Source organism: Propithecus coquereli, unplaced genomic scaffold (assembly GCF_000956105.1).
Source record: "Propithecus coquereli isolate 6110/MARCELLA unplaced genomic scaffold, Pcoq_1.0 Scaffold294, whole genome shotgun sequence".
Classification (NCBI taxonomy): Eukaryota; Metazoa; Chordata; class Mammalia; order Primates; family Indriidae; genus Propithecus; species Propithecus coquereli.
In genome coordinates this window covers 4,046,024-4,063,857 of record NW_012148552.1, presented here as the reverse complement: position 1 = coordinate 4,063,857, position 17,834 = coordinate 4,046,024, and the positions used below count along the sequence as shown (strand labels likewise).

General features: G+C 54.7%; 1 protein-coding gene across 4 annotated transcripts in view; it reads right to left on the bottom strand.

Annotated features, from left to right (window-relative positions):
- Positions 1-17,834, bottom strand: part of BRD1 (bromodomain containing 1) — a 53,449-nt gene that overhangs the window by 10,237 nt on the left and 25,378 nt on the right. The window contains exons 3-9 of one of the 4 annotated variants that reach the window (XR_001137681.1): positions 15,804-15,960; positions 13,194-13,325; positions 12,679-12,807; positions 11,875-12,187; positions 8,725-8,982; positions 2,597-2,904; positions 2,410-2,514 (exon numbers count right to left, since the gene is read on the bottom strand). Coding sequence is in view for 3 of the 4 variants with exons in the window: in XM_012648801.1 (XP_012504255.1) it covers positions 2,410-2,904; positions 8,725-8,982; positions 11,875-12,187; positions 12,679-12,807; positions 13,194-13,325; positions 15,804-15,960 (1,484 nt within the window). In the remaining variant the exon portion in view is untranslated. Of the gene's footprint in view, positions 1-2,409; positions 2,905-8,724; positions 8,983-11,874; positions 12,188-12,678; positions 12,808-13,193; positions 13,326-15,803; positions 15,961-17,834 lie in introns of all 4 variants that reach the window. The other 3 variants (XM_012648801.1, XM_012648802.1, XM_012648803.1) reach the window with 3 other exon arrangements.

The window sequence follows — 17,834 nt, the reverse complement described above, 5'->3', positions numbered from 1 at the left end:
AGGGGTTCACCATGCGGCCACTGAAATCTACTGCCACTCTGGAACAAGAAAGCAGAAATCGCCATTTCAGTCAGGGTCAAAGGGCACAAATATCCTTCAAGAAACACACGCTGTGGACCATGCTTATTGAAGGACTATGGCAGGACTGCTTTAAGACTCACGGTTGCCACTGAAAACCTGCGGGATACTCCACTCAGACGTGGAAAAGTGGAACAGAGGGGACAAGTTATTTCCTGCAAGGGACATCTGACCGGCAAATCCGAGAGGCTCCAAGCGCCAGGAAAAGCACGCCCAGGGCTGGAGGCCCACAGGTGGCAAAGGCTCCAGTGGGGCCACCTGGGGAAAGCCACCAAATGAGCACCCGGAGAGCAGGGAGGGAGGCTGCTGCCTCTGACACCAGCCGCAGCACACTACACGGAGCTGCCAACAGACGTGAAACCCAGAGGAAACAGGTGGTAGGCCCGAGCTCCGTGTTGTATGTGTGGCGTGGATGCCCGAGACCAGGAGATCCTGCCGGCCAGGGCCTGGCTCCGGGCACCGTGACCCACACTGAACCATCTCCTGGCACCCAGAGCACGGCGTGTTGACTCTACTCACCGTCACTGGGACTTTTCAGTGAGCTTTAAAAATCAGGTAAAAGAGTCTTTGCTAAATTTGGCTAGGACAGGCCAAAGTATAGTTTTGTTTTCCTTCATTTGAGACCAAGTGTCGCTCTGTCACCGGGGCTGGAGTGAGTGGTGTGATCATAGTTCACCTGCAGCCTTGAACTCCTGGGCTCAAGAGATCCTCCCGCCTCAGCCTCCCGAGTAGCTGAGACCACGGGCTCGCGCCACCACACCTAGCTAATCTTTCTACTTTTTTGTAGAGAAGGGGTCTTGCTACATGGCCCAGGCTGGTCTCAAACTCCGGGCCTCAAGTAATCCTCCTGCCTCAACCTCCCAAAGTGCTGGGATTACAGGTGTGAGCCACCACACCCTGCCAAAGTGTAATTAAGAGAAATTCCCAAGTACTGAGACAAGTTCAATCTATTGTTACCTGTATCCTATGAAACAAATTGCCTATTACTTAGAAACTAAAAAAGGTTTTATCAAATTATTTTAAAAATGCCAATTTAACATCAATCCATCAAAATAAACTTTCATGGATAGAAAATTTCTACAAAAATAATTTATGTGCAAAATTTTCATACAAATTAAAATGAAATTTGTAAGAAATGACTTTGGCAACAAAAGGCACAATCTGTTTGTTGGCCGTGGCAGGAAACGAGCAGCCTCGTGAAGCCCCAACGGGGTCTGCTCCCCTCAGGGATGCTGCAGGCAGAGCAAGGCCGGGGAGCTGGGCGGGGCTCACCACCGCACTCACTGCTCCAGGAAGCAGCGCAACCCCCCAGGCCACACTCCCGCTGCTGAAGCGTGTGAGACACCACCCACACCCTGGCACAGCCAGAAGAAGAAGCACTTCTCCTTATCCAGGTCTGACGGACAGACACACAGGAATCCAGCTCTGACTCAGGACACGGCACAACAGGACAAACACGCTACAAACAGGGTCCAGACAAGAGATGCTGGAGATGTGACCTGGCCCCGCCCGAGGTGCAGCCGCCACTGAGTGACAGTTGTTCTTCGTCTGTGGCTGTCCCCCGAGGGGTCAGGAAGAGAGGCTGCCAGGACAAAGGCCGAGTCCTTCCGGCCCAGTGGTCTCCCAAAGACACTATCCACACTACTGACGCAACACACAGGGGGAACGTCTTGGCAAATTAAATAGACAGAAGTTACAGAAGCTGAGCAGTAAATGAGAACCACGTTCAAGCGCCATTTCAGCAGATAATAATTCACCACATCTGCACTTAACAGAGCTACAAAAAAGTGAGGAAATATTAAAACGTTTAAATCAACTGCAAAGTGCTGCATTTAGCATAAGGGACAGACCCTCTCACAGGCCTGGGGCAAGCTGTCCTTAGGAAGGGAGGCCCAGGTTGCACTCCAGGGTCCAGTGAGTGCCAGGCACAGGTGCCCACGGCCACCAGTTTACCCAGATGTGCCAAAGTCAAGATGGCCAACCGCAACCTACGCCCGGAGTCACTCTTGGCGTTCAGAGAACGCAGAGGCGAAGGGAGGCCGGGGCAGCAGCAGGGAGCAGCCCCGACCACGGCTCTGCAGCAGCCCACCAAGAGGCCACGCAGCCACTGCGGCAGGTGCCCCTCCAACCCCCGAGAGGGCGCCAGCCTCAGACCTACGACTCAGGGCTATTGAACGAAAAAACTGCACTGTCTTCTTCTCCGTAAGTTAAGAGAATGCTGCAAAACAAACGCTCAGCACCTCACACGCTTCGTGCCAAGCTCCCTGGAGGTCAGAACGCGTCTCAGCACAGTCGCGAGGGTGCTCTCGGCCAGCCACCCGTGACATTTACCTGTGTCCAGGCGCTTTCCCGGGGACTCCTCCTCCACCTCGGAGTCTCCACATGTGCTCCGCGACCTTTTCCTTGGCTGCAGAAGAGTCTCCAACCTCGGAAGGACTACAGACAAAAAGGTTTTGGTCCCTAGCTGAGGAGAAGTTGGCTGGGTTTCAGTGTTCGTGGCAGACTTTGGGGGGCTTACACTTTTCGGTTTGCAGAAGAGAACAGAAGTGCGTCTGTTTACATCGCTTGATGGCTCCGCCACCGCGGAGGCCGCCGCCGGCACATCGCCACTACTGGCGCGGGTGGGCTCTGGAGGGTGTCCGCTTACCAGTGCGCTCTGAGTGCAAGTGCTATGTGATTCATTATCAAATGTGACTCTTTTGAATAGTTTAGTCTGCTCTGGGTTGAGTTCTACTGGTTTGAGGGTTGGTGGTTCTGAATTAGTCTCCGAGTTTGAAGGAAGAGGTAATGCATCTGATGGTTCAAGTTTAGGGGGAGATTTATCTCCTGAAAAAATTATAAATAAAGTGATTTTTGAAAACTGAAGATTATAAAATCTATTATAAAACTTACTATAAATGTGAAGTCCACCAAAATACTAATTCAATTAAGGAAACAAAGCATCACAAATAACTGTCTGCTAAGCAGGGAGTGGCCCCGTGGGGCTCGGGTCACACTGTGTGCGCCTCCCTAACGCCAAAGGCTGTGGGCCTGGCACCCCGGGCGCAGGAGCCCGGAGCACAGTTACTTTCTGCAAAAAACTAAAGATTATTTCACATATGCCCATATTACATACACCGTTCAAGTTCATGACAGTCTCCACAGTCACAATTCACTTACCTTGAGGAAGGAAAGGCATTTCACATAACTAAGGGCCTTACCCTGGCATTCCACAGAGCTCTGCGCTGGACCACAGGTCAGCAAACAAAAGGAGACAAACATTAACCTGAGCTCTGGTCGGGTTTGCTAAGTCAATGCCAAAAACCATGAGTGGTGAGCAGCTGCGAAGGAGTCTCCAGAAAAGCAGTGAAGACATTCCCACTCATCTCCGCACACACAGACTTCTGTGCCGTAGCTCCCAACACTGTAGCAGTAGCTTTTTCTTTTAAATCTCACTTCAAAAATAAAAACGGTCTTTGGAAGCCTATTTTAGTCTCTTTAAAACGGCTTTTGTAGAATTCCCAACATAGAAATGAGAAGTCAGAGAACAGCGCTCCGGGGGCCGTGGGCGTGGCCGGGAGGTTCTGCCACGCTGGGCTGAGCCACTGCCGTTTCTTTCCAGGCAGAACTGACTTTAGCTACAGGAAGTGTAACGTAAAACCAAGAGTAACAATCTAAGTCACCCTAAGTAGTATATATTATCAGTGGTTTAGTTTTTATTAAGCCTGCAAACTTTCCAAAAACTGTTTGAAATACATGTGGGTAATACTGTAATCCAAAAAGTCATTCTGAAAATGAAGCGCTGCACCACTTGCAAGCTTCGCCGACATCTCTAAGATGCCGGATTAACTCAGACAAATGTCTAAGAATGATACCAAAAAAGTTCTCCCTGAGACGGGGCCAGCAAACCGCTGGTGCAGAGGGGCCGGCTCTGCTCTGACACAGCCCGGCAGGCCCTGGGCTACAGGGCGCCTGTGTCCAACTGCCACTCAAAGCTGTCACAGTCCTCACAGGACTCAAATACCAGCGGGGAAAGTGTCACCTCAACAAAAAGGCTTTTGTTTAAAAATGCCTTTTATTAAAAAGTTTGAGAGAGGAACAAGCTTATCTAGCACCTAAAATTGACGCCACAGAGGCAGAACCACCCACCTGGAGAGCATGACACCTGTACGTGGCACACTGAACCCAGTGAGTGTCTCCCATCCACCCCGCTCAGACCGCCTGACAGGTCTAAGAAGATTTACGGAACACACGGGACAATGACTGGGTGGAAACTGAGCTGTCAATAACCGCTACGTCCCCGTCACCCGAGCTTCCGCACTTCCCTCCAGTCTCCAGGGCCAGGTGTCGGGGAGCACAGGCCGGAGCCACGGGGACTCGCCCTCACTCACTTCCTGCCTCCTCTTCTTCCTTGTCCTGACCTCACGCTGAGCTGTGACCCCTGTGGCCTGTGGGGCCGAGGCTGACCGCTAGCCTGGCTAGCGGCCAGCCTCGGTCTTGGCCTTGGCAGCCCTGGGCAATGAATGGTGGAACCTGAAGGAGCCTCCGCCCAGCCAAGCGCCAGGCGCCCCCAGGGCCCTCCCCACGCCGCTTCCACCCACCTCTCCAAAGCTAGGGAACCTCAGACCTGCCTCCCAGTCCTGCCAGGCAGCAGCCACGCACACGAGCCCTCCCACCTCGAGCTCTTGACCCAGCTAAGACGCCCCACGCCAGACCCTCCACCATCTCCGCACCACAGGGACGGCCTGATCTTACAGCCCAACGAGGAGCGGCCCCGACACTGCCTTGGCTGAGCGCACTCCTCCCCAGCCTGTCCTACGCCCGCCCCGGGCTCAGCCCTGTCCCCACCCTTCCCTGGCCCGTGGGTTCCAGGCCCATCGCCACCCTGCATTGGGCCCCGTGCATCCTGTCCCCAGCTGTCCCTGCCCTGCAGTCAGCTCCACGTACACGCCAGGCCGCCGGCCCCGGCACGAGGCTCACAGGACGCGCTCCCGAGGGCTGGCCGAAACACCCAGGAGGGCAGTGGTGGAAGGCAGAGGCCACTCAGACGTCCAGGTGCAAACCCACCCCCACCAGCCCGAACCCACAGGCAGGCCACCGAACCTCCCTGGGCCTCACTCTCCTCATCCGTGAAATGAGAAGACACGGCGGCTGTGCCTTGCAGCACGGCACCCCCAGACCTGTCCCAGCAGAGCCCGGGCCCCGACAGAGCAGGCTGCCCAGTTCTGTCACTCGAGCGGAAATCTTTTTGGATGTTAACATGCAGGTATGAGAATTCCTTTAAGAAGCTCCTTGCCTACTAACCATTCTATGTTTTATTAACTGCATATGAGAGATGCTCCGTTAACTTCCAGAACAATCTGTGTAACAATCAAATGTAAGAGGTCTCAGACCTTGCAAATATAGAAGTCAGCATCCTAGAATTCCACTCATTGGTATTTACCACGTCTACGCTCAGCAAAAAGGTTAACCATGAAATGGCCTCACGCGCAGGCCGCCTAATCTACACTGGCTACTCCACCAAACCGAGAGGCCCAGGTAAGCGTGCGGGACAATTCCAGAACATCTGCCACACCTGGCCGCCCGCCACCGCGCCAATCCAATGCTTGCTTAGAAAAGCCACGAAAGGCTTCAGAAAGTCACAGTGCAGCGTGTGGGGACAGTTCAGCACAGGACCAGCAACCTCACCGCCTCTACCGCCACCCTGCCTGGCACTTCCTTCCTGGCAATTCTGAAGGGATAAAGCCACAGACACGGTACATTTTCAGAGCAAAAATAGAAAATCCTTTCACAAACAACATGACCGTGTGTGCACACGGCAGGGAGGCTCTGCTGTGCACGCAGCCACGCCCCACGGAGCTGTCCTCAACTACAGCGGGCTCCCTGGAGCCTTCCGCAAGGGGGAGGCCTGTCGCCCACGACTTGAGACCCCAACAACCTGACACGCAAGCCCCACTCACCGGCATGCGGGGCAGACTCTCCTCCCAGACACCTGCCTTCGAGACTGTGCCCCCGTTAGTCAACTGAAGCCAAAGCTCGAGCACAGGGCGGACCAAGGGCTCAGCAAACGAACTCCGGCAACTGGCACCAGCAACTCCCCTTCAGCTCGGCCCTCCCCCTGCACGTGCTCAATGGCCAGGCGTTAGCAGGGCAGGGCCAGCTGACATGGGCAGCCCAAACCCTCACGCTCAGCAGACTGAGTCATGGCCAAAGCACAGCCTTATGGGTACCCGAGGACGGTGGGGGCCACTGCCACCTGGCAGCCCAGGGGACATCTCCTTCCTTCAGACACCAGGGCCTCGGGGCCAGGCTCCCACAGCTATCCTTATTCAAGTTGCTTCAAATGGAACAACATAAATGCTACAAAGGCATCATTAAATTACAATTTAAGTGAGACTCTGTATTACAGATATTAAGGAATTATGACTTTTATAGGTGTGATAATATTACAGTTATATTTAAGAAAAAGAGAGGGGCCATATCGCCTAGGAGACGTGCTAAAACATTTTTTAAATGTCTGATTCTTGGTTTTTATCCCATAATAAGAGTCACGAGTTGACACTTCTGTACAACTCGCCCAAGTGTCTGTGGCTGTCCCTCCCCTTCCCGCCCCGCAGAAGGGCCTTCAGCCCACTTGCCTTCTCTCCACCTTGCCCATCGGCCTGCTCAAGTCATTGCAAACACAGTGTTGAGCCATTCCTGGCCACCTTTTATCTCAGATTTCACTCTGTGTGCGCTTTCTTTAAAATGACCTCCGGGCTACTTCTGAGAGGACCAGCTGCTCCTGCCCAGGGGCAGGCGGCCCGGCTGAGGGTCCTCAGCCTGCAAAGCCAGGGCCGGGGGAGGCGGCTACTGAAACAGCTGACAAGGTAACCTGCTGCTCTGCAGCTAAGAGGTCAGGGCTGTGGCGGGAGCGGCCTTCCAGGATCAGCTGTTCTGCTGATGGGGAACTGCGGACAAACCTCGTCCCCAGCTCCCTGTGCGGGGCAAGTAGCACACAAGCAGAAGTCCCCCTGAAGGACGCCCACGGGGCCAAGGACCACGCACGGCCAGAGGATGGCTCAGGAGGTGGGAAGAGGACCCCGCAACAGGCCGGAGGAAAGCAAAGAGCATGGGAACCAGGTGATGATGCCCCCTGGACCCCCGGGCACAAAAGGGGCAGCCCTAGATCCCGCATAGGCCTGACTGCCAGAGGTTCCTGCAAGCAAATGCTCCTCAGAAAGAAACACACAAGGACCCTGCAACGGCAGAGGCGGGCTCGTGGGCTGGTGATAAAGGCTTTGCAGAGAAAGAAAGCAGGGTGCTCCACAGTGAAAAATAAAGCCTTTATTCTCGGGCCTACTATCATTTAGGTTGCCCAAAAGAGACGGTCTAGAGTCTGGGTCTTATGCTAAGGTGACCTAAACATAAGACTCATAAAACTGAAACAAAAATAGGTACAAATGAGTGAAAAAAGGGTGCACGAAGAATTCTTAGCTGTATACACAGGAAGTAAATTTCTAAGAGAAAAAAAACTTGACGGTTCTAGTTCTAGTTGCCTGACACGGCAACAGGACAAAAAGGAGAAGTCACAGGACGGAAAATCGTGCTGAGTTCAGAGGGATCAGAGGCTGTCATGACCGACCCGTGGCGCTGGCCACCTGCGGCGCCTCCGGACAGGACACCGTGTGTCGCTGCAAGGGTCGAGGCAGACCTGCACGTGTGGACACGGACGTCCACCAGAGGTGGAAGTTTTTATAAAAAATCACGTCAAAGAACAACTGCACGTGTGCCTTGTTTTAATGCTGCTCTCCGTGTTTGGATGTGCGGGGCGAGTCGGGAGGTGACAAGCCACCGGCGGGCTGTGGCGGGGGTCTGGGGTCCAGAGAGCAAAACAAAATGGGGATCACTCTCTGCCGACTTCTCGGCGCTCAGCTGGGTTTCAAATTTTCACCTGAGGTTCCCTTACACGGACCTGCCACCTCTGCCCTCCAGCCCAGCCCAGACACACACGGGCAACTCCTCAGGGAACCACCTCACCACCCAGGGCTCACGTTCCGCGCTGGCCCCACTGGTTTCCCCGTGGGAGATGATTTCTTCTCCCGTTTACTTCCTGTCTCTACAACCATCCTGCTGCCCAGCTCCGTCCCCAGACAGTCTTCAGTTACTACGACAACAAGCCATCCCCCAGGGACAGCTGTCCAGAGCTGCAGCCCCCAGCAGAGCCTCCCCACCCTCCACAGGCCAGGGAAGAGCAGTTAAGGCCAACAGCGTAAAACAGCCCTTCACGAAGCTGCCTTAGGTAACCTAGTGCATAGTTAAACGCTCTCCCTCAATTTACAAAGTACAACAAGAATGCTTCCTACTCTTGTCTACAATTTAACTCTTCAACACAGTGTAAGACCTAAGTCATTCTTTTCAAACAGTTTTTCAGGCCCAAGTTGAGACAAAAAATTTTTTTCTGTGCCCCAAACTTCGTAAACTATTTAACTGAAAAACCACAGCACAGGCAGCCCCACTGTGCCGCCTTTTAAAGGGGAACATCAAGCCGTGGGACTCTGCGAACTTCACACCACTAGCGGTGAGCACGCACGTCACGCACGGGGAACCAGCCCTGCGACGCCCGTGTCTGAGCCTCAGCCCTGGCAGGCAGGGAGGGGCGGGCGGCCTCACGCAGCAGTGGCTTACCTTCCTCGCCCGTCTCCAGCCCCAGCGGAGCACCGTCCTCTTCAAAGCTTCCAGTACCTGACCCCGCTGGGGGCTGGCTGTGCTGCTGGCTCAGCTTGTTTCGAAGAAGAGCAATTTCTCTTTTGAGCAGCTTAGCCCGCTTGCTCCGCGAGCCGCTGGACTTCATGGCGCAGGTGAGGTCAAGCATGTCCAGCAGCTCTCTCAGCTGCTCCTCCAGGCCCATGTGGGCTCTGTTGGCTGGGTCCAGCAACCTGTCCACTGAACCAAAGGACAGGAGCATCAGTCATCAAATCCCCGCTGCACCCGAGAACACCTCACTAGTCCCGCCTTTGCAATCACCCTTGGCCAAGGCCCCAGCGTGGCCGCCGAAGAGACACAGGCCCTCCCCCGCGCTCTAACCCACGACAGGGCCACTGCTGCAGAGAGACGTCAGGATGCGCCTGAGGGAGAATTTCTGGGCCAGACAGGGGCGCTGCGCAGACGGTGTCACTGCAGCAGGGCAGCGTCCAGGTGACACCTGCAACCTGTCCTGAAACACGACTCAACCAAGTCCTCCTGTGAAACGTCCTGACTGCTCGAGTGAGGGTGCGACACAAAGACCACCAGACAGATGTGCTCCACCAACCCGGCACAGCTCGAGACGGACCTGCGCCAACTCTGCAAACACGTGGCTGTTTGCAAACGTGTTCGCTTGGGGCTGTCTGCGCATCGTAAATGCTGCTTAGCTGGAGTCTTCAGATGTGGATCACTGTGTGGCTTTATTAAAACTGGGCTGCAAAATTCACAGATCGTTCTGAATTTCAGGCATATTTACTACAAAGTCCCTAGCAATTTCAATAAAACACTAAAATTTGTAAAGCACAAATAACCTTAAATTAGTAGAGAAGTTGGCCAAGAAAAGAAGCTACTCTTTAGAGCTACTTGAAGATAAAACCAGAGCAAGAGAAAAGAGGGAGAGAAAAAAAGAGCGTCCAGAAATTAACGAACTCACCTTCCTCTAGAGACAAACGTGCTACTGACAGCACCTGCCTTTCTCACGCGGTAACAAGGCGCCAGCACAGAGAAATAAACATTAACGCCTAAAACACAATCGTCCGAGACTTGCACCCACAACGTCACCCTGAACTAACTTCACAGATAAAGTTTTTAGAGACAGGCCCAGGCTGGAGCGCGGCAGTGCCGCACAGCGCTCTCCCACCTCCGCCTCCCAGGTGCTGGACTGCAGGTGTGAGCCACTGCGCCCAGCCACACTTCACAGACGACACCTTGAAAACACTCATACGAACAGAATTCACATCATTCGAAGCCCCAAAGAAAATGCCTCCTGACGTCTGGGGAAGCCTCTGTGTCTGCGCCATCAGGCGCCGTCACCAGGGCTCAGGCACTGGGGGGGCACCGGGCACCCTGGGGAGCAGCGGCGTCGAGGCACAAGGTGGCCCCTGGCTCATCTGTCTACAGCCCAAACACTGAGAGAGAAATAAATTAGTGCTTCTCATTCTTAATTTTCTCCTTAGCAAAAAACCTGGATGTAGAGATTTATCTGCCGTCCATCATCTGAAAGGTGTCAACACCCAGAGGCCCCCAAGTCCTCTCTGTTCAAAGGCAGCGTGCCAGGAGCCGAGGGAGGGCCTGAGGAGCAGGGCCCGGGGGCACAGGACTCTCCACGGAGCCCAGGCAGGACACACACTGGGTCTTCCCACTTTTAAGCGCTGGCAACCAGCAGCCATGCTGGGAGCAGCCACGGCGCCGGTGGGCCTCCGAGAGCTGCCGGCCGGCAGGAGGGCGACGCCAGGCAGGGGGTGCTGGGGGCAGGACACTCTAGAAAAGGGTGAGCACCTGGAGGCCACGGCTCGCTGTGAGGGGCTCTCAGCCTTGCGCCTCTCGGGACCCCTGGCGACATCTCAGAAAAGCTGACTTCGATTTGACTGGCCCGGGGAGCACAGACCTAAGATCACAGCTCCACCTAGGTTCACTGAGAACTGTCAATGGGTTTTGGGTTTGCGTTTGTTTTCCATATTTTTCCAAAAACAAGTGTGAATCTTAAAAAGAGACAAAAAATAAAAACATATTCCCATTCCTTAAAAAAAAGAGTCCAACCGTTGTATCCTGCATGCCCTAGATGTCTGAGCTCTGGAGGGAGACAGTCCCACTGTGCTGGGCACAGGAGGCTGGAACTGCTGCCTGAGGGAGGAGCAGAGATGGCGAGGCAAGACGCCCGGCCCCCAGCTCAGCCAAACCCCACGACCGATGCACATGGAGGGAGGGGCGGTGCGTCCCCGGAGCACAGCTCATCTGGAGGAAGGTCAGGCCAAGGATGCGGGACCTTCAGATAAATGAACCGGACACACCAGGACTTGTGCAAACAACTTTAAACTCAGGAAAACCATGCTTTGAGATGCTCCGTGAACCCATCTGGACAGTTCACGCCATTCAACAAATGCCACTGCCAGCTTGACAAGCGAGGCGCAGCGAGAGGCGGCCCTGGGCTGCGAGGATCTGTCTACAGGAGGAGGAGATGGGTGCTGGGTCAGCCACGTGTGTGCCGGGGCAACTGGGATGCCTGGGCCCAGGCTGGAGTCCAGGAGGGCCGTGGACACACCACGCCGAGGCTCCTTCTGCAGCTGGTACAAACCGAGAGGGGAGAGGGCCACAGGCACAGCCAGAGCTCCTCCGGCTGCAAGTGGACCAAGTCCCGCTCTGGGGGCAAATCTCCAACCAAACTGCCTTCTTGGGCTCTGTGATCGAGACCTGGGCTGCCCCATGGGGAGCCACTGGCCACATGGTCTTTCAAGCGGGCACGTGAACTATGGCTGGTCTGAAATGAGACGTGCCACGAATAAGACACACAGCAGGCAGCAAAGAGGATGAACACTAACAAAATACATCCTCAGTGATTTCCATGTTGCTCTCAGGTTGAAATCACAATGCTTTGGACATACTGAGTTAAGTAAGATACATTATTAATATAAATTTCACCTGTTTCTTTTAATTTTTTAGTGACACTACTAGGAAATTTAAAACCACACACGCGGTTGATGCAGTTTCTCCTGGACTGTGCCGACGTAGAGCTGGCGACACAAAGCAGGACAAGCCGTCCTGTGGGGAGGAGCATCCTCCCGTCTCTTCTTGGACACGGTGCCCAGTTCTTACCGTCTTCCCAGGAGAAAGGCCGCCGAGGGGCCGCGACGGGCCGCTCGGGCAGGTGCATCCCCGAGGCCTCTTCCAAGCCGATGCTGTCCACCTCGCGCCGGGCCTGCCTCAGAACAACACCTCCCTGATCACGCAGCCTCACCGCGGCTCTATAGAACACGGTGTCCCTGGCATTGTACTTCATGCAGTTATCTACAATGAGATCAAAATCCTCCTCAAACTCATGGAGGTTTTTATACCCTTGAGCTTCTAACCGTTTCCTCATTGTGGCAAAGTCCATGGGATGTTTAATGTGATCCAAATAATCTGGTACCTAATTTTAGGGAGGAAAAATAATCATTTACAAACTGAAAAGGATACTTAGCTTATTCTATATTTATTACTCCATATAACCAATAACCCATCCCCCCCATTTGAGAGCCACACACGCACACGCTCACACACACGGTACAGACTATTTCCTCACAGCTGACGAGAGCAGCAAGGAGGCCAGTCCGATATGAAACCCGAGTCCCTGCGGGGCCCTCCTGACTCAGGTCCTCCACCAAAAGCAGGCAGCGGGTGCGCTGGTCGGACAGAGGCCAAGCGCTGAGGGTCCTGTCTGAGAGGAGCCTCCAACCCACCACACTTCCAGTATTTTACAATGAAACGTGTCACTTTTATAATTCGACGTATTAAATGAAGAAGAGAATTAAGAGCAGAAGTAACACACTCTACTTAGTTACACATTCACTAATCAAACAGCAGCGCAAACCCGCACTGTCACACGTGGGACGGGACAGCTGGGTGGCCGTGAACACCCACCTCCTTCAGACTCACGGGCTGGGCAAATATCCTCGCAGGGTCCTTCTCCTGCAGCTGGTCCAGGACCGAGCGCAGCAGCACGGTCAGCGGGGTCAGCCGCAGCTCCATGGCGACCTGCTCCACCTTCACCTGTGAGGACAGACGAAGAGCCCCGCTGTCGAGAACTGCGCATCGGCACGCTCCGCGGCCACACAGAAGCCTGCGTCTAAGCGCCCCAGCCTCCCACAGGCACCCGTGCTTCTCTCAAGGCAGAGGCCAACGCCGGCCTCCACAAAGGCCTTGCAATTCAGGACAGACGGTGAATCCGATCCTGGCCTGGCCCCAAGCAGGGCACTACCGTGGGGTCAGCAGTGGGGCTGGGACACGCAGGGAGGTGGGCAGCACCGAGGCAGACAGAGGGCAACGGGCAGGACTGCAGGTGCCTGAGGGCGCACCTGCTCTGCCAAGAGCTGCTCAGGGCACTTCTGCCTTGTCCCGGAGACCAACGGAGGCCTCGGTGCCTTCCGGGGCCTCACCTGCTCGCGCTTGAGCTTCTCCCGCTTGCGCAGCAGCTCGATCAGCAGGCGGGCACGCTCCAGGTCGTGCCGCAGCCGCTGCCAGTACTTGAGCTTCTCTTTGGCGGCTTGCATCTCCTCGTCGTTTTCTCTCTGGGAAAATTAATTGAAAGCTTTCCTCAGTCAAGCCGAGAGGCTCTCCCTACAAAGGCCTCAGAAACCTGCACAGGTGAGATCCCAGAAGTCAGCGCATGCCGGAGCATCGCAGCCTGGGGTCCCACAGGCCTGTCCTGGAGAGGACATGGCCTGCCCCTCAACAGAGGTCCCCCAGGACAGCACGCTTGTGGAAGGGACAGAGAGGAAAGCAGGGAGCTGGCCCAGGGCACGGACTTTGCCCTCCAGAGCAGGAGACTCTGCAAAAGCAGGGAGGGGCAGGACCAGGTCAGGAGGGCGGGGCGGGGCCAGGACCCAAGGGAGTGAGGATGGAGATAGACCTCCAGGACCCCGAATGGAGCGAGCAGCTGGGAAACGCCAGGGCTGGGCCCACCATGGCGTGGACGGGACGCGTGGGCCAGTCTGAGTCCCTCGCCTCAGAGCGGCGCACGTGGCAGTCGCAACTGGCAGCACCTTTTCCCTTCCGCGGGGTCAGAGCGCACGCCCCACAGCACAGGCCACCACCCCGCCCGCAGCCCGCGACCAGCCACTTCCACGACAAAGAAAACCTAGTCCTGCAAGGGCCACCACGCGGAAGGTGACGGGAGGTGGCCAGGGCTGCAGGGACGGAGCCCAGCCCCACCTTGACCCACCCCAGCCCCGGAGCCCCCTGGGCCTGGGCGGGTCGAGGAACCTGCCCCACAACGCAGGGTCCACCCCTGCCCCAGCCGCCCTCTCCCCTGCAGCAGCAGCACCTCGGGAAACACGCTGGCCATCTGCAGCCCCGGGCGAGCCGCTGCCAGGGGTTTCCAGAACACCCTCCACACTCCAGACTGCTCAGCCCCCGGGGGTCCCACCCACCCCTGCCCCAGGACACGGCAGCCATCTAGGGCCCAGGCCGCAGGTGTGCTTTGAAAGATTCAGAGTCCGAAAGCAGAGTCACTGTCGCCAAGCCTCACACAGCATGAGAGGAGCACACAGGACGGTGGAGAGGGAGGCACAGGGGCTGAAAAGGGCCTGGGGAGCCAAGCCCTGCGCCCCCACCTCCCCAGATGGGGCTTCACCACGCCAGGCGGCTTCAGCATCCACCGCAGTACAAATTGCCAAGTTTATCTTAACGCTACTGAGAACTCAGGCAGGAAATCTGGGTTAACAGTAGTATCATCCACACACAGAGCAGTAAATACATAAAAAGGTGGATTTAAAAACCAAATTCCCAGGCGCGGTGCAGTGGCTCACACCTGTAGTCCCAGCACTTTGGGAGGCTGAGGCAGGGGATCTCTTGACCCCAGGAGTGTGAGCCGCAGGGGGCTGTAATGATGCCGCTGCTCTCTAGCCTGGGAGACAGAGCGAGACCCTGTCTCTTTAAAAAAAAAAATCCCCCTGGAACATGTGAAAATCACTTTGTCCATCCGTTTGAAATAGACGCTTCTGAAAACATCCACCAGAAGACGTTTGGCCTGGGAGTCTGTGGGAGACGGAAGAAACCTGGCAACACCAACGAGCCCCCTTTGCTGACCGCAAACGTGCTGCTCCCTGACCTGCTGCGGGGCGGCACCCCTCCTCCCGCAGCTGGCGGCTCCGAGACAGAAGGCCCCGGCACCCACGTGGGATCCAACTGCGAACACTGCAGGCTGGGGCTTCTCTCAGAACGAGAGTCACTGTTTTATCGCAGTTTAGCAAATCTATTTTGTGCCCACGGCTGCAGTGAAAAGGGATCCCACAGGCTCTGCCGAGTCCTCCCAGCCCCCGGCCCTGGAGGTGCCCCCGCAGTGCGCTGCAGGGCAGGGAGGCCGCAGGACCAGCCGTTCCCCACAGAAAAGCAGCGAGCAGAGCATCTGGGCAGTGCGAAGAAGACCCACTCTTGTTTTCAATTTACTTTTGGTGACATCTCATAGCGGCCAATTCTTTCCTTTCTGAAGCCATCCTTTCAGAACTGTTTCACACTATCAGGTGATTCTGTAAACCCAAACTGACTACTAAAATGTACATTTGTTTGGGTTTGTTATTCTAAAAAGGAAGATTCCAGCTCCCCCTTGTCCATCTCGGCTCTCGCGGCCCCTCCCTCCCCACTGTTCCAAGGCTCAACCAGCCGTCAGGGTAAGGCCCTGAAAATAAATCACCCCTTGCGGTTCCAAAACCCAAACCCTGGGCCCAGCACACAGACCCCGCCCCTCAGACCCCACCTCCTGCTGGCCCCACCCCAAATGCCCAAAGAGGCAGTGGCATCCCTGGGTGTCCCCTCCGTCCTCAGAGCTGGCATGGTGCCGGGCACAGTGAGGAAGGGCCCGGCCCCAGGCAGCACGCACGGGTCAGAGGCCACACGACCCACTCCTGCAGTCCCGGGGCTGGACAAGACGAGGGCCTGTGGGCCTGCCCCAGGCACCCTCTCCCTGGAGGTGCCTCATCTGGCCAGTTGGTCAGGAGGGTGTCAGGAGGGCAAGAGACGGGGAGGTTCACGGAGGCCGCACCACGTACCTGCTGCGTGTTTCTCTGGGACTGCAGGCTGGACTGGAGCCGCCGCAGCAGGGGGGCGCCATTCCTAGACAGCCTTTTGAGCAACCAGTAGCTGTGGGCTCGCTCCACAAACTGCTTCTTCCGCTGAATGGACACCTGATTCGCAATCCTATTTAATCTAAAACATGGAAAAACTCAGAGTTTAGCTATGAAGCAGTAGGTTAAAACATTTTCATCATGGAAACAAGAAATAACGGTGTTACTTTTAATGAAACCACGTGTTCACTTCATTTTTCTCCCTAAGCCATGACACACAATTTCTACTATCCCTGGTACCGCTGAAACAAAGTTCACAATCTCCAATTATTTAAAGATCATCCACTTCTAGTCCACTAAAACATCTGTCAGATAAATATCTAGAAAGAAAATACACTGAGCAAAGCTTTAAATATTTTTTAATTCTGTGTCATCCTACCTGCACAGCTGACCTCCACTATCTAACAAGAGCTCCATCGGCTACAATGTGTCCAAATCCCAGACCACTGCTCACCCTCCGGAGGGACAGAGAAGTGGGCACTGGGTCTCCTCATCACCTCCGAGACGAAAAGAGACAACTCGAGACAGCAGCAGCTGGCGGGGCAGAGCTGTGGCGAGAGCAGCCGCTGCTCCCGCTACAATGACAACAGGCATCTGCAAGTCTCACCATCCTTTTGGGGACTACAGAATGCAAAGTGGTAAAAACATTTGCATGAGGGGAAAAGATGACAATTTTAAAACCCTTCAAGACTAACCAGAAACCTTTCATGTCACTGTTATTGCCCTTCCTGCTGAAACAAAAAATGATTCATCACCTTCCCTCACAAGGACACCAAAAATTAACACAAATTCGATCACAAACCAAAACTTTAACAGAACAAAAACACAAAATGCAAAAAGGAGTCATTCCTCATTTTGCACCAAATTTCAAAATTTCAGAACAAAAATTAAGGGATTTTAAGATCAAATTTTTAAAAGAATACAAATCAAAAGTTTTAGAGAATAATCAATGAACCAAAATGGCCAGCCCTGACAATTCCAGTTTGTCCCCAAGACTTGCTCCAAATCAAGGGTCTGTCAGCTCCCAGCTGAGTTCTGCAGGAGATACTGCCCTCAGGGTACCTGGAGCCCGCCTGGGGCCACCAAGCCAGTCAGCATCTGTCCAATACCATGCGGACACCCCATGCCACCTCTTTGGCAGGAGGTGGCTTGAGTGTGGCCCTGTAGGACACCAACCAGACTAGGAACCAACTTCGAGGCCAACTCCACACTGAGAACCCTGTCAGAGGCTTTGCAAGAGTGGCCCACAGAATCCAGACTGACAAGGAAGGTGCCAAGAGCTTCCATGCAAATGTGGAACCCACCGCTAGGGTGTCCACATCCTGCTTACCACCGAGGGCCAGCAGGTCTGCATGCTCGAGGCCAGACAGCTGCCCATGAGGCCACCTCCCAATGGCTGACCAATGACGGAGGGTGCAGGGCAGGCTCCAGCAGAAACAAACTGGGCACACCCCGGCTCTGACCAAAGCCCCCACACAAGGCTGCGCCTCTGCAGGTCGGGCTGGCAGGGCCTCGTTATCTCAGGGGCTGCTGTTTTTGGACTGAGGCATCACTCATGGGCAGTGAACTACACAAACCTTAACACACACAGTTCCATGCATCTTAACAGGAATACAGATTCTTTTCATGCTTATGTACACACTCAGGGTTATTTTAATGATCAAATGAAGCAACATAGATACAACTATCTTCTAATAACTTGAAAATCCAAAGAAATGCTACGGCAATAAGCTTATAAAGAAAGACTCTGACTTCAAACAACAAGACACCTTCTCTTCCAGGGTCAGAATTTCTGGAAATGTGAATGGCCCACAGGTTGTAAGCAACAAGGCTTTGATAAAAATACTTTAAAAATTTACAGCCAGGCACAGTGGTGCAGGCCCACAGTCCCAGCTACTCAAGAGGCTGAGGCATAAGGATCACTTGAGCCCAGGAGCTCGAGACCAGCCTGGGCAA